General features: G+C 30.6%; 1 protein-coding gene across 5 annotated transcripts; it reads right to left on the bottom strand.

Annotated features, from left to right (window-relative positions):
* Positions 1-9,000: 9,000 nt before the first annotated feature.
* LOC100818319 (endo-1,4-beta-xylanase 1) lies at positions 9,001-15,479 on the bottom strand. 5 transcript variants are annotated; one of them, XM_006601189.4, is made up of 8 exons: positions 14,726-15,479; positions 13,850-14,463; positions 12,785-13,152; positions 12,536-12,692; positions 11,939-12,291; positions 11,562-11,739; positions 10,845-11,384; positions 9,001-10,304 (listed from the first exon to the last, which is right to left on the bottom strand). In XM_006601189.4, the coding sequence occupies exons 2-8, from the start codon at positions 13,931-13,933 to the stop codon at positions 9,189-9,191; spliced, it is 2,796 nt and encodes a 931-aa protein (XP_006601252.1). In that variant the 5' UTR covers positions 13,934-14,463; positions 14,726-15,479; the 3' UTR covers positions 9,001-9,188. The 5 variants fall into 5 exon arrangements, with proteins under 5 accessions (XP_006601252.1, XP_040867426.1, XP_040867428.1 ...); XM_041011492.1 differs by having other exon boundaries at positions 13,850-14,454; XM_041011494.1 differs by having other exon boundaries at positions 12,785-13,142; positions 14,726-15,478.
* Between the last annotated feature and the right edge of the window lie 1,524 nt (positions 15,480-17,003).

Below are 17,003 nucleotides of genomic sequence, written 5' to 3'. Positions count from 1 at the left end.
TAAATAATTAATAAATTTAATACGATACTTATTTTTTAAACAAAATATAAATTAATTGAAAGGATATTTTAATTAGTAACAGAGAAAATATATAATACTGAAGGAAATATTTCCGAAATTGATACAATAAACTGTTTTTGTTTCATTATGAGTTTGAGTAGAGTCTTTTTCTGACAGTGCCTGCATTTTTCAGTCACAATCACGTTGTCAAAGTCGCGGGCCCCACCTCACACACCCTATATGCATAAATTTTTCTGAGTAAGGGACCCACCAACGGTGTCGTTTCGAGGAACAGCGCGCGGGAACAGCGCGGGAGCTGTTTCCCAATGCACACTGCACATTGCAATTCCATATCATAACACTGCCCCCACCATCATATAATTTCTTTTTAAAACAAAAAACTTGGAGGATTCTTTGCTTTTTTTATACTCTTAATTTTCATAAATTATTTTTTTTAGTTTCTCGCATAATTAATTTTTAATTATTATAAATTTATTTTATTTTTTAATAGTTAGAATTTTTATTCTAAAACCGATAAAGTATTAAAAATTACCATATAAGAGTCAAAATTTATTATGTGAGAGACTAAAATGAGTAATTTATTAAATCCAGAGTCTAATAAGAGAATATTTAACTTTTAGCATTAAAAAGAATATACTTTCAAGTTTAGGAACAAAAATAATAATAAAAAAAACTTTTTTTTTTTTATATCTTTTGTTTGTTTTCTTCTCCCTCCTTGTTGATTCATTTCCAGGTATATCATACCCCGTGTCTCTGCACAAATTTGTGTGTATTTCGATTGAATTGGACGTTCGGCCTAAGCCATTGTTTGGATTTTAGTTTGTTTTGGAATCAAGGGGGGGTTTGATTGATTGAAACTTCAATTTATTCAAAGATGAATGAAAAAGGTTTATTATTGGTATATTTATGATGTGTCATACCTTACTACTTAATTAGGGCAAGTAAAAGAGCCCAATTGGCAATCCTTTCAATATGAGAGAGACCCATTTGTGTGTTTGTGAAAGCAATAGGTCCGACAAGGGGCACTATGTACCCATGTGAGGAGTGGGCTCCATTGGAGGGTGAGTGAGAAGACAACCTTCAGGTATGGCAATGGGTCTACCCTAACGGGCCCAATTATCATCTTTGCAATCATCATCATCATTCCCATGTTCCTATTTTATAAATATAAAAAAAATCATTAAAATTCTATTCATAATCTAATTTTTTTCATATTATACATCTTTTTATCATATTATAGATTTGAAGTATTCTTTAAACATGATTCATCTTTAGTGTCTCTTTTTTATTTATTTATACGTCAATATTAATTATTATTTTTTATTAATGGAGAATTCAAACAAATGACTTTTCTTTTTTCTTTAGCATCAAGTTTATCTTTTAATATATATAGTGTATATTCTCTTAACTATATATTTTTTTTTATCCCCGAGACTTTAACCTTAAATTAAGCTTAAAGAACCTAAGTCTAGTTACATTTACATTATCAGAATGTTGGTTACACTATCATTTAATTATGAATAAATTATAACATATGATAAAATTACAGAATTTTGTAATATATAATTATGTTATAATTTATATTTAAAATTATTTTTAATTAATTAACAAAATAAAAAATAGAAATTTGATATGATTGAAGAAAATTGACATGATTATATTGACATACGAGCTTATCGGACATGTATCCAAATAAATAAAAAAATATAAAGAAAATGAGATAGAAGAGAAAATAAGTGAATATTAATTTATAATTTTTTATTTTCTTTATACTTAAAAATATAAGAGTCTTTCATATATAACAGAAGTGTATTTATTTATTTATTTATACCATATATAACATGTATTATAGTCATAGGAGTCATTACTCATTAGTAGATAAATAGATAGTGGGAGGTTGTCATGTTGACGTAAGTGGTGTCTGTACTTTGTGGACAGTGTCTCTCTCAGCTGGATCTGGGTCATCACACTATTGGATTCGATGACTTATAAATTAATAATGGACCCTCTTTTTTGTTTTTTGGTAAATAAAAACAAACTCCATTCGTTTATCTTGAGGTTTCGAACCATAAAACTATGCTCACCCTTTGGTAACATTAACTATTTACTCTCGAATCTTTGTTGATTCTAAATGGAATCCATGTCCATAACCTTAATATTATAATAGCTTAATTTATTTTCTTCTATAGTAGAATAGAAATATTAATTATATTTTAGATTGGCCATGGTTGATGTGGGTCAAGTCTACCGTCTCCTTGTCGAGTATCATGGACCCATGATGCATGTTGTCCCAATTAAATTATGTCATCGTGTATGATTGTGAGTATATATATATATTATGTACATGTTACTGATAAAAATATATATATTATATGTACATGTGTAGGTGCGAGTTGTGTTTGACTATGATCAGCTACGTAATCTGAGTGACCTGAGATACTTCATTCTCTCTTTCTAGTTCCCTTTCAGTGATTGAAGAAGAGGAGGTTACTAACATACTATTTATTTTTTTTCATTTGGTTGGTAAGAAGGAGAGAGAAATTGATAAAAAAAAATTATTATTATTATTTAGTGTGGGTTGTACACCTCTTTCACTCTATTTAAATTTAAATATTTTTTCTCTATTTTATTTCATTCCATTTTACTCCATTCAACCAAATCATACCTAAAAGATTATACGAGAGCTTTTATGAAAGTTAAATTTTATTTAAGTTAGATAAAACTATTAATAGGTGATAAACTATTATGTGTAAGAAGGAAGTGATAAAATTTTCTTTCAAATATTTCAAAATTACAGAAATTTATTAACATATTATTTAACTAATTTTTAAGCCCACTTTATTATTTACTAATGTTTTTTATAGGATAGAAATTGAGAAGAAATAAAAAAAAACAAATAGAAATGAGAGAGTAAAGTTGTTCAATTATGTAGAAATATATGGGAAGAGAAAAAAAAAAGTTGAGACCACACCTTTATATTTCTCTACAAAAGTGAGAGGAAATGATCAGCAGAATGACTTTTGTGGCTCCCAGTGGTAGATTTTGGTTTAAACTATAAATCATGCCTTTTTATTATTTTTTATCTCTTCTCTATTTCTCTTATACTAAACACTCACATTTTTATTTTATTTCTTATATATTTTCATTCTTTGTATTTCTGTCTTCTCTATTTTCATTCATTCTATTTTTTTTACTCATTTCTTTCCTTCCTATCATACTTATCATAAAATTTATAAAAAAAAATTGCTAACTTACACTTATGATTAGAAAAAATATTTTAGCAAATTACATCTTATGTTTGTTTTTAGAAAATTTATTTACAAGGTCTACTAATATATATCAACATGTTTATTAAGAAGTATAGTTTAGTTAATTGAATAAGATGCATGAGTTATTATAAATCTTCTAATATTATCTTCAATTTTTATGAATAAAAAATATATCTGTATTTTTAAAAAGAATATTTAACTAATTGTCCTTAATGTATTTTAAGAAAATGCAAAAATTATAACTTACTATTATACTATATTTCTTCTAAAAAAATCGGTACGTGTATTAATAAATTCCGAATATTTTTTCTAAGAAACAATAAAATACGCGTTATTTTCACTTTTCTTATTCTGGCAACCCTGTGAAAGGAAATTTTGTCCTTCTGTCCATGATTCTTTATTAGGAAATTTCTCTAAAATAATTCTAATAAAAGAAAATTTGAATTTAACTTGATTTAAGAAAAAAACAATTAAAACTGAAAAGTACAGTAAAAAGTTGAGGCTTTTTTTTTTTAGAAAACAAGAACACAAAAAATTTTGAGTTAATTCAAATGAGAAAAACATTAAGGTTCGTTCTATGTCTCCTGGAATTCTTAATTTGGGCTTTGATTCAATTTGATTCTTTATTACGTTTGTTGGGATTTTATAATTTATTTACATCACATTTTTTTAGGTAATTGGACTTTACCCCTGATTAACATTTCTAATTTCTTATGAAGCTTTGGTATAAGGGAGTTTTTCGTTTCTCATAAATATGACGCTGAAAATGCTTTTTTATTTATGTTTGGTTTATTGTTTAAAAAATAACACTCAGAAAATATTATTTCTCGGGAATGTGGAGAGGTGCGAATTTAGTTTTTTTTAGTGTAAAAAAAAAGAACCTAACTTTTTTTTGTATTGGAAAAAAAGTTTATTGAAATAAAATATCATGTTGCTTTTATTAGGTCATTTAATAAAATAAAATAAAAATGGAAAAGTTTTACTAAAACTAAACGTAAAATTTTTTAGTTCCCAACAAACATATACAACTATTTCCAATAATATTTATAACCAAATAAACTAAATTTTAATCATTTTAAGAAATTACGATTCCCAGGATATTCATTATTATCAAAAATCATGATTCATGAAATTTTTTTTATAACGGTAACAAACATCTGGTGACTATTTCTAGTTTAGAGAATTACTAGGTTTGTGCCTTAAAATAGTAAAGTCGCATTTACAAGAGGAGGAGGGGGTTTTGACCAATTTATCAGAAGCATTGGGTACAGATGACTAAGACACATAGATATAAAAAAATAAATAAACTTTCATCAAAATACTCTCATATTAAAATTTATTTAACCCCAACAAAGAAGAGTTTAGTTGGACGCTTGAAGAGATATGAGTTTTTACCCTAATCATTCTCCTTATGAGAATTTTGAAGAATCTCACTAACAACGACCGAATATATAAATTGATTTAGTGGTAAAAAGAGAAAAAAAAAAGTTAAAAAATTGAATTTTTCCACTAATAAAAACTAATAATTAACATTTTTGAATAAAAATAACCTCAACAACAACTGCCTAATGAGAGAGTTGAAGAAAAAACAACTTAATCATTTTTTCCTTTCCTGTTGTTTTATATTGTTGGCTAAGTAATTGACATTGAAAAAAAGGCATATAATAATTAAGTTCTATTTTTGGATTTTTTTTTACATATTAAGTTTTCTTTCTTAATTCATTAGAGTTTTTATCCCTCTTTCTTGATTTCTAAAAAGAAAAAATAAACACACACAAATCTTAATTGAAATCCATAAAATAAGACAAAATCATTCATTCTAATATTCTAAATACATTTATTTTAGGACAAAATGGGTCCATATTTAAAATAAGTGTCTCCAAATATATAAAAAAATCTAATGAAGATAGTTCAATTGACAAAACACATTAAAATTCTTTGAGTAAGAACGCAGAGTTTTAAGTATGACTAAGTCTTGAATCCGTGATTACAGTTGTTATTAATTAAAAAATATAAAAAAAAATAGATAACTCAAGAAATAATCAACTCTTAATACTTTTTTTTTGTTCTTTTAATTTAAATTGTATGTAATTTATTTTCTAACCTTTTTAAGGTAAATCATGTCTCTTTGGTTTTAAAATATATTAAAAAAAATCTAATCCTTTGTTAATTTCTTTTACCTAAAATCCTAGAAATCTTTTTTTTTTTTTAAGGAAGAAGCCTTTTTCAAACCTCCGAATTTAAGATGAATGAAATGGAAGTATAAAACACTAGTTCATTTGGAGACCGAAATTGATTTTTTTTTTATATAAAAAAGGCAAAAGACAAAACTGAAATTGATGGCTAAAAGTCTAAAATACATCTTCAAGTCTTTTACAATAACTAGCTAGGTATTGTAAAAAATAGGAGTGAGAATTGTAAGGAAAAAAAGAAGAAGAAGAAGAAGAAAAATCTAACGGCCTACCTGATAAATTTCTTATACGTAGTTAATTACTATAATATTTTGAAAGTAGAAAGAGACATGCATAATAACAAAAATATACTACAAGTGATCCATATGGGGGATCTTAAAAATGTAAGTTGTAAAGACAAGATGGCAATTGACAGAGAAACATAAACACGCGAGTAAAATTTTGTTTATTCATGTATTAAAATGAAGCTATCATAAAAAAAATAGATTTATTACCTATAAAAATAATGTTTATATTATTAATTAATCATGTAGTGCTTTAAATTTAGGATTTAATTTATCATGTATTTATTGTAAATTATCATGTATGATAAGGTTATATATTTACTTATAGTAATTACTTTAAAAATTATATCTTAAGTTATTTCTTATGAGTTGATAGTGTAAAAGTTTTAATTTTAAGAATTTCACATTGTATGAAAATTTAACTTATATTAATCTCTAAGATAGTTATATGGATTAAACAGTGAGAGCACATCTTTATAAATTATATAATCATGCAAGAATAATAAATATGTACAACAATAAAAAAAAATTATGTGGAGGCATATTCCGCCCGTGATAAAATAATTACTTAAAACAGTGATGGATTTGGAGAAGAAATAAATTTATGGCTGAAATTTTTTTCTTTGTGCTACAGGTACAATGCAATTTATTGACGTGGAGAATTAGATTTAGTGAAGAACATTTGTGCTTGCTTGCAAATTGTATAGAAGTTTCATTTGTTTGTTTTGGGAAAAAAATTGGTTGAAGAAAAAAAAAGTCTTCACAGCATTTTGGTGCACTGGTTGCTGAAGTTGGATGATATTAGCCCACTTCGATGGTCCAGCCCAAGCGTTGCTCTGTACGACTAAAACTATAATATTTTGTTTCTTTTAAAATGAGTCATTCACATTAAAAGTTAAAACGACTAAAATTTAACCCATAGAGTTACTATATTGGTATAAGATTCACTGCATTTACATAGAATGTATTTAACGATAAAATTTATCTTTAATCTAGGGAAAAAAAATTAATGGTTAACAATATGTACACATATAACAAATTATTATGTGAAATCTACTTTTGATTTTCTCATTAATGACTATTAGTTACTTTGGATCTGCTCACTTTTAAGAGGCTAGGAGCTAAAAAAACGCTGTTGCAAAAAAGTCTTCACAATACTGGTGTTGCTGATTTGACACCCTGTTACCATTTCTATTTCATATTTTTTAATTGTTATTAAGTTAAAGGTTGGAAAAACTCTTAATTAATTGATCTATTTTTTTAATAGGTTCAAAGTTTTATTTTTCTTGCAGAAAACATACATTGCTCTAATATTGATACTGATGAACAATGTATTAGATAATGTTTTGTGCTGTTTCTAGGCATTGCAAATGGTTCAATCATTGACATTTACAATAGAAATCGATGAAACCTTTGTTATTAATAGGTTCAAAGCATTTAGCTGTTTATCTTTTGCTTACACTGTCAAACGTGTGTATGAACATAAAATCACAGTAACAATTCCCGATATTCTTCAGATCAGAAGGCAAGCAGTAAAAAGTCAAATTTGAATCTATTCCTTTTTGTGTGAGTGTGCGCATCAAAGGTATTTCTTCTCTTAGCATACATCAAAGATTAATTCCTTTTAGAAATGGAAGTGCATATTTGGGGAAATGGATCTTCTCCATTTTCTTTCCCCTCCATTTCCTCAATTTCTTTAGTCTTATAAGCTTTTAGAAAAATAAATTAAATGGAGATGATTAGTAACATTTATTTTCTAAAAAACTTACTAATAAAAGAAATAGAGAAGATCCAAACCACCAAACTCCCATATTTGGTTATGAGGAGGAACAAAAAAAATCAAGTAAAAAATAAATTTGGAAACTATGTATTTGGTTTCACGTTAAAGAATTAATTATGAATCTAGAATTGATTTTGGATCGATTTGATATATTTGATTACACGTTGAAAAATAGTTTGAAATTAATTTTAAATTTAAAATTAATTTTGAATTGAAATAGATTTTTTTTACATTGGATTCAAAATTTTGTATTAAGTTTTACTCTTAACTAAATTTTATAATAAAAACATTTAAACATAAATCACATTATTTTAAAATTAATTTTAATCCAAATCAATTTTATCACCTTTCATTAAAATACATCAGATTAATTTAAAGGTAACAAATCAATCCGGTTTCTTTCACCGTACTATAGAACCAAAACATGTAAAGTCATTACATTAAGTTTTATTGCTCTAAACAAATTTTTTTCTTTACATACCACACCCTTGTTGGTATATTTAAGGGACACAACTATTTGGTAATTATGTTGGACTTTCTTAAAATTAATTTTAACCCAAATCAATTTTATCACCTTTCATTAAAACACATCAGGTTAATTTTAAAGGTAACAAACCAATCGGATTTCTTTTAACAAACCAATCGAGTTTCTTTCACTGTACTATAGAACCAAAACATGTAAAGTCATTACAATAAGTTTTATCGCTCTAAATTTTTTTTTTCTTTACATACCCATTCTTGTTGGTATATTTAAGGGACACAACTATTTGGTAACTATGTTGGACTTTCTTAATTAAATATGCTCTCTTTTCATAATTAATATAAAATTTAGATAAAAAAAACATTTGTTTGACATACAATTAATAATAAAGAGAACATTTTTTTGATAAATGATTATATGCCCTGCAATGATCAAAGAGAAATATTTGAAATACACTTTCAAACATATTATTTTGAACATATTCTCTTTTATATGTTAAATTTTATTAAAAATTACAAAATTTTGTGAGTTCAACGTATTTAATAAATCTCTCTTCTAATTTTATAGCTTCTAATAAATTTTAACCCAAAAAGAGTGTATAAAAAAAGTATTTTAAAAAATATGTTTCTAACACTCTTCCTAATCAAAATCAACCCACGTTAAGATGTTAGGATTAATTTTTAAGAGGAATATAGTGGGAGTTCGAGCTTTAAAAAAATGTTTGAACTCTTAATAAAATAAATCCCTTAATTAAAGGTAAATTAGAATATCAAAATTTAAAAGCAGCTTAATTCAAATATGCAATTTAGAGAGCCTTCTTAATATTTCCAGTTTTGTTGAAGCACCGTTTTATATTTTCTGTTCCCCTTCTGCCTAATCCTAAGGGTAGAAAGTTTGAAATTAAAAGCAACTAGTATAGTAATAGAATGACCCACAGGCATAGGATTGCATGCAGTTTATAAGTTCAAACAACTGAAACAAGTATCCATTTTCATTTATTTTTCAGTTCTTACAAATATATTCATAATGAGTGAGACAATTTTTAAGTGTTGAGATTTTGTGCAGTTGCCCAGACAACTCAAATCCCAACTATTTTAAGATAACATAACACCACCAATATAAAAGAGACATGATATTAATTCTTGGGGTGAAGCATTATGCTTATAAATCAATGGATACCACTAGTGGAGAGTCACCTTTGTCAAGCACAAATGTCTTTGAAATTTTCTTTGACGGTGTCACAACTTGCACATTGTATGTTCCATGAAAGCCTCTGAAGTTGTATTGGCCTTGTTCATCAACATGGCCACGGCTGTGAGAGAGCCACTCTTGTTTTAGAGCTAAGAACCTTTTCCCAGCCTCATTGATGTCACCTTCTGCATTGACCAAATGTGAATGGTCCCTACTCATAAACAGCTCCCAAAATCCCCACAGCATTAAGCCTTCCACCGTAGGATGAGCCATGGCTTCGCGTAGCATAACTTCGAGATCGTCTGCTCTAACGTATTCGTTGACGGAAGACACGTCAAGCTCGGTGAACCATATAGGTAGGCCAAGAATACCCAACTTGTCCAGGGAAGAACTAACAATAGGCCCTATTGGACAGTCTATGTGGCCTTGAATTCCAATTCCCCCAACCGGAGCACCTTGCTCTTGCAAATCAAGAATGTGATGGATGTACTTATCTGGACATGATCTGGTGTCGCATCCATCTTCAACATGATAATCATTCACAAAGAGTGTGGCAGAAGGGTCTAGTTGGCTTGCAGTCTTGAACATGTTTGCCCTTATATCCTTGCCTAGCCTATCTTGGTAAAATGAACCGTGCAGCATTTCGTTGTTGACATCATAGTGACTGAACTTGCCCTTGTAGCGAGTCAGCAGGCCGTTTAGGCGGTTTTGGACAGCCGTCATCAGATCGTTTTTGTTCAGTGACTTGATCCACTGCTGAACGGTTTCGTCCACTTCCCAGAAGATACAATGGCCGCGAGTTTGTATCTTGTGCTTCTGACACAAGCTTAACATATCATCAGCATCCTTGTAATTGAAATTGCCTTGCTGTGGCTCCGTCCAATACCACTTCAACTCATTTCCAAACACAGCCCAGTTAAAATGCTTCACAATGAAGTTAACAAAGTCCTCGTTGTCAATGTTCGTTCTGCTGATGCATGTTCCAATTGGGAAATCATTATGTGTTTGTATAACTTTTACCGAGGTGTTAGCATAGCTGCCAGAGTCCAGTCCAGAGAATTTCAGGATAACATCACGTTTACGAATCTGCAACCCAGCAAGTCAGTATAAATTAAAATATATAAAAATAATGCAAATCATCTCATATTCCATCAATGAAGAATGGATCATGTAATATTAAGACAAGGCACTATAGTCTGAAACATACTTAGCTTCATGTACCATTTATTTCCTGCCATGGAAAATTTTGTTTTGTTCACAAGAAAAATTATGCTCTTTAGTAATCTCGAGCAGATTTTAGAGCTCATGAAATATGCGAGTTGGAAGGTCATATAGGACCATTTGAAACAGGAAGGAGGTAAACACTTCTCATATCATACATAAACCAATCCTTTGTACAGGTTATTGGTAAATTTGTTAATCTATATAGTGGCATCATGCCTATGCATCAAATTCTAGAGGATATTATCTGCATATCACTTGATCTAATTTCTTTTTTCTTTTTTGTGTTAAATGTTATTCATTCAAACCAGTTCAAGTGCAAAGCAATTTAGGAACATTCCATATGTTTCTGAAGCTATTCTCTAAGACTAATAAAATGAGATATAAAGGAAAACTTGATGTCACCTTATCAGTTTGGATCTTTAAATATCTAAATCTTGTGTGTCTATCCACAGGAAAAATTTGAAGTCCAGCAACCATTAAGTCCACACCAGAAGCAGGACCTTGCACATAAACCATAACCTTTGATGGCTGCTTTTCAATTCTAAAGGACCCTCCAATTTCATGCCACATGTCATCCGAAACCTGAGTTTGTCCTCCATTGACCCACTGATTGTCAACACCAAGGGCAACATTCACATTCTGAGGCCCTGATGATCCTGCTGAGCCAATCCGGACCCAAGCAGACACTTGATAAGTCACAAAGAGTTTCACTTTATCAGTGATGGTCTGAGCAGGACCCATCCATGTTTGCATTCGATTAGTTACAAGGATGTAGCGCCCGCTTAGGAGCTCATGAGGACCAAGAGAATCTCGTGCCATTGGTGGAATTATATGTGGTGAACCAGTTTTAACACTTAAAGTACAATTGCCAAGGGGAAACCATCCATTTGTGCTATCAGCCAGATTGCTGTTCTCAATTATATTAACCCCAAAAGCAACATTCTGCAAAACAAAATCAACTGTTAGGTACTTGAAACATAGAATTGGCAGCACAACCAAAGTACATAAGGCAACAGCTAAATTCTTAAACAATGCTTGTGTAAAACAAATTTTCAGGAAAAACTAGCAATAATTTTATTAAAGTAATTTACAAAAACAAAAAAGCTTCAAAAGTCCAACCTTTACATCTGGTGGGGTTGAAGGAGGTGTTTTAGCCGCATGCTTTAAGACCAAATTATTGAGAAGAATGTCAGTGCCTGGAGGGGGACCCTCTAAATAAAGGACCACTTTCGATGGAGAACCATTCAGAAGGAATTTTCCCTGCATTGTTATCCAATCTTTATCTGTTGCCTGCACACTTCAGAACACACCAGCTTTGTTCAGCAAGTGGAAGAAATGTTAAAGGAGCATGCTAATATCATTATATCACTAAATCATACTATAGCAAGTATCTTTTTGTTTTGTTCATCAAGATTCAAGAATAATAAAAAGAAAGTTATATTATGCCTCAGAGTCTATGTGAAATGTGGTGATAGAAAAATAAGACAGATACTAACTTTGCAATGCCTATATACTGCTCTCGAAGATCTGGCGTTTGGACCCACAAAGTAGCCCGTACATCAGCGGTAGAGACATTGTTTCCAAATATTCTAACTAAAGCAGTGACCTCATAGGCCAGCTTGCGCTGCACGCGTCCAGTGATCTCTTGCTGAATTCCATTCCAGCTTTGTGTGCGTTCTGTTGCAGATGCGAAGAATTTCCCGGACTTTGGAACAATTTTCCCATCATTCATGGAATCATGCAACATAATCTTGCAGCTTCTTCCAGACCAGTTTTTCAGGCCATCATCAAATTGGGGGTTGACTATGATGTTGTCATCTCCAGCTGAAACACATCCTGTGCTTGTGGTCTTTCAAAATAGGAGGATAATGTACATGAGTTAGTATGTTGAAAACATACAGATTTCACAAGACAACTAAGCAGTCAAACTAACACATTTCTTGCAATTTCAATCTAACCATAGAAGAAGTAATAACAATTGCGCAATCATGAGTTTGATATTTATCAAGCAGTATTAGACTTTGCCAATAGGTTGAATTGCACAAAGAAATAACATTGATTAAAATACTCAACTTCATGACATATTGACTTACATTATCATTAGGAGTGGAACAGTTGATCACTACCGATCGTATAAGCAGGTCAACTCCAGGAGCAGGTCCTTCCAAATAAATTATAACCCGATCAGGCATAGTTGACAATGAGAATGTCCCTTCCAACTTTTCCCAGCTATCATTATTAACAGAAGTTCTGTAGAAAATAATGGAAAGCATGTAAAGGGCATTTTCCTCAATTTCTTTAAAACAAGGAAGAAGATACAACAAAATCTCAAAATCTTCTACCTTCCAATGAATAAGTAACGAGTAGCTGAATCATGATGTTCTAGTTTCAGAGTAGCTAGAACATCACTAGATCCCTGAGAAACCCCGGAAACTCCCACACAAGCCGAAACCGTGTAAGTGGAACCAATGGAAATTTTGTTGGTGATGTCTTGCTCAAGACCTTGCCAGCATTCTTTTCGGTCGGTGATAACAGCATAATTAGCATCCAAATCCATTGGGATTCCTCCTTGAGTACCTGATTTGGATGAAATTACATAGCCAGTGCAGCTATTGAGATGCCAAGAGGTCAGCCCACTAGAGAAGTCATGATTAAGTAAAATATTAGCACCCTTGCTCCCACTTGGACCAGAAATGTTTCCTGCCATGATCTTTCAAAAAAAAAAAATCAGAAAACAATTGGAGGTAAATGCCCTAGAAGGAACAATGTGCATGGTTGATACGGCTTGATATGTGTTTGTGTTTAACAAATTGGGAAGAACTCTCCAAAGTCACATTGTGTTCTACAGTCTCACTGTCTAGTGCATATCATGTTTTATCTCCCAGCTAAATTTATTTATTTTACTTTGCCATAAGATTCACTCAAGAATGCCTCATTTACTACTGTCGCATTTACTTCTACTTCCTTAAATCAAGGTCTCATTTAATTTGGTTGCAGCATTAGTCCTTGTTAGCTTGCAACTCACAAACATCTAACAAATTATACTTTGCATAATGTATACATTTACTAAATCTAACACATGAAAACTCGACAACTCTAAGTAGCAGTAACCTTAAATACACTTCAAAGCAAAAACTAAATTCAGCAATGAAGCTAGAAATGGACATCTGAGAGGCAAGATCTCAGACCCCATCCATTGTGGGGCTACCAAAATTATGCAATGTGGTTAATGCAAGACCTTCATTAATATAAAAGGAACAAGCAAATCAAAGGGGGGTGCTAAAGCAAAAATGCCAAAGGCATGACCAATCTCATCACATCACTAAAGAAATATGAACCATTGAGCAAACATGAAGTGAATGACCTTTGACACAGAAAGAAATAGCCCTCAGGGGTTATTAAGGTACCTGAGACTGAGAATGGTTGTGCTTCCAGTGGGAGTGAAACTTGGAGATTCTGCTTGTGAAGCAGCAGGCAGAGAACCTCTTCATTATATACACTCTTGCTCAGAAAATTTGTGAGTGAAGGCTACGGATAACACTGTGGCCAACCAGAAAACTTGATCCTCCATTTGGATATATTATTATTATTATCCAAACTTTTTGATCAATTGAATTATATACCCAAGTAACATCAACCTACACTCTTTCAAATAAACCCAATACCCAAAAAAAACAAAACAACTTTTTTGAAATTCCTCTTAATTTGCCTTCTCTTGCCTCTGTAGTACTTTTTGCTTTATCTTGCAGATTAGTAATGCTTGAATTGGAATGGAAGCCTAAGTAAGGATGAAGGATCGGAAGTTAGGGATGGATGCTTTGGTTCCTTATGAAATACTAAATATCTGATCCACTTAGATGAGACTTAGATTGCAAGATTTTGCAGTGTTAGGTGGAAATGGCTTTTTTATCCGTATATAACATAAAGGATCCAACAATTTCCTACGTATATAAGAACATACTAACTTGAATTGAATTGCAGATATCCAAGCTGCCACTATAACACACGATCTCTAAAGCACCTTGCAACATTTAAATGAAACAAAAATCATAAACCTAAACCATATGTTTATACTAAGAATATAACTCAGTCAATTGAACAGGATACGTGAGTTAGTTATAAACAATGCTGCGCTGCTCTAATAAGTGAAGCCACGTTTACAATAGCTTGTACGTTTGTGAATATTTCGAATTATGTATGCAGATGATAAAAAATATAAAAGAATTGGTGGAATAATATGACATAGTAAGTGGCTGTTACCTAAATCAAAATCGAATACTTACTTGTTGTTTGTGTGTCTCCGGTTCGGTCCAACAAGAAAAGCAGCGGTTCGTGCGATTACAAGGTGGTGCACTGACTGTGAAGGACACAGCATCGTACTACTGTGACTATGAGATTGGTCCATTGAGTACAAAACACGGCGTTTCATGGTTTCAGTTTTAGGAGATTTTGTTTCGCTTAATTATACGATTGTGAAACAACCGATTTAGAAAATAAAAAGATTTTACATCAGTCCACCCTCTTGATAATAATCGATGTAGAAAATCGATTTCCCTCAAATAATTAACCAATGTGATGGAAAGGATATACTTCTTTCATTTTAAATAATTGAGGGCCTAAATTGAAAATTTTAATAATTCAGAGACCAAATTCAACTTTAATATATAAGTATGAGACTAGTTGTATAATTAAGCCTCTTTGAGAGGATCATTGACCAGACTAAGAGAGAAGAAAATTTATTTTATGCACTTTCTAACTTGCTACTTGCACTTCCCATTTTAATTTTGTGAACAAAAATACTCTTGATGAATCTCAACATTCCCTTCCCCCAAATGTCTCACCCCTATGCGATCGTCAGCGACCCCTTTCCCTCAGTCGAAAAATCCCACGTGACAGCATTGTTACTCACCCTCAATCACAGGACACTGGCAAAGTGGTTTGCGACCTCATCCTCTAAGCACAACGCCAACGAATTGGTTTGCGGCCTCACCTTCTTGGTGCGACACCGATGAAGATTAGCCATGGTCATTTTTTTGGTTAAAAATGCTTTGATCTACTATGCTGTTAGGTTCATATGATAGTGCTCTGAGACACATTTGAGAATTTTTAAGACTTATGGAAATACACATTCTGAAATCCAGTTGTAAATATGGCAATGTACAATTGAACACCTATTTTGTAATATAGAACTTTTCATTTTTTTTCGGGTAAATACTCACTTTTATCCCTAAATATGTAATTTGTTGACAAATGTGTCCCTGAAAGATAAAAATACAAAATTTACTCTCTGAAAGTATAAAAAGTGCAACAAATATATTCAGTCGTTAACTTTCATTCGTCATCGTAAATAAAATAGTCTACCTAGCACTGATGGACAAATTTGTCACCGAAATGATTGCCAACGTGGTCATATCTAATTGTCAACATAAGGGCATATTTATCATATAATATTTTTTTGATTTTTCGTCTTCTCACTCCACTGACAAATGCGTTCCTGAAAGATGGAAATACAAAATTTAGTTCTTGAAAATATAAAAAGTGTAACAAATATATCCAAACGTTAATAGTAGATTGCAACTAATTATTATAATTTGAAAAAATCTATAATGATTGTGATAAAAAAATTTAACAAACTCGTAAACTAAATTGAGTCTAAAAAAAAGAATACTGGTTTTATAAACTCGTAAATAACTTTTTTATACTCCCATGCTTGATGAAATGTTCAGGTAAAAAAAAACTTATTGTAAAGCATTATAGTTAAATTAGATCCATGAATAATTTTTAGGAAAAATTGTAATTGCAATGACACTTTTAATTTGTAAAAAACACTCACCTCCTTTGGAATTATTCTTTTTAAGGTTATATTTTATAAATGACCAGTCAATAAAAAATAGTTGTGTATGATTTAAAAAAAATAATTTAATAATCAACAAATTTTTATTATAATTTGTAATTTGATGTCATTGCATATATTAATAGACATTCATATTTTATTGTGAAAAAATTACAAAAAAATAATTAAATAAATAGTGTTTGATTAAATAGAAACAATGATTTTCTAATCGTTTTACAGTAAACAAAAATTCATGTGTTGATCGCATTTATTCAAGAGTTAACAACCAAATGATTGATTTTTTTTGTAGTTGAAGAAAAGTAAGAAGAATTCGCCAAAGCAATAAAAAATCACTTCCACTGATAATATTTTGTCGCAATCATTATAAATTTTTCAAAATTATAATAATTAGTCACAATCTATTATTAGCATCCGGAGATATTTGTTGCACTTTTTATACTTTTGGAGACTAAATTTTATATTTTCATCTTCCAAGGACGTATTTGTTAGCGTAGGAAGACGAAAAGTAAAAAAAAACATTATAAGATAAATATGTCCATATGCTAACAATTAGATATGACTACGTTAACAATCATGACAAATTCGTCCCTCTGTGTCACATAGGCTATTTTATTAACAGTGACGGACGAAAGTTAACGGCTGGATATATTTGTCACACTTTTTACATGTTCAGGGATTAAATTTTGTATGTTCATCTTTCAAGGACG

This window comes from Glycine max, chromosome 17 (assembly GCF_000004515.6).
Source record: "Glycine max cultivar Williams 82 chromosome 17, Glycine_max_v4.0, whole genome shotgun sequence".
Lineage (NCBI taxonomy): Eukaryota > Viridiplantae > Streptophyta > Magnoliopsida > Fabales > Fabaceae > Glycine > Glycine max.
This window is presented reverse-complemented; position numbering and strand designations above follow the sequence as displayed.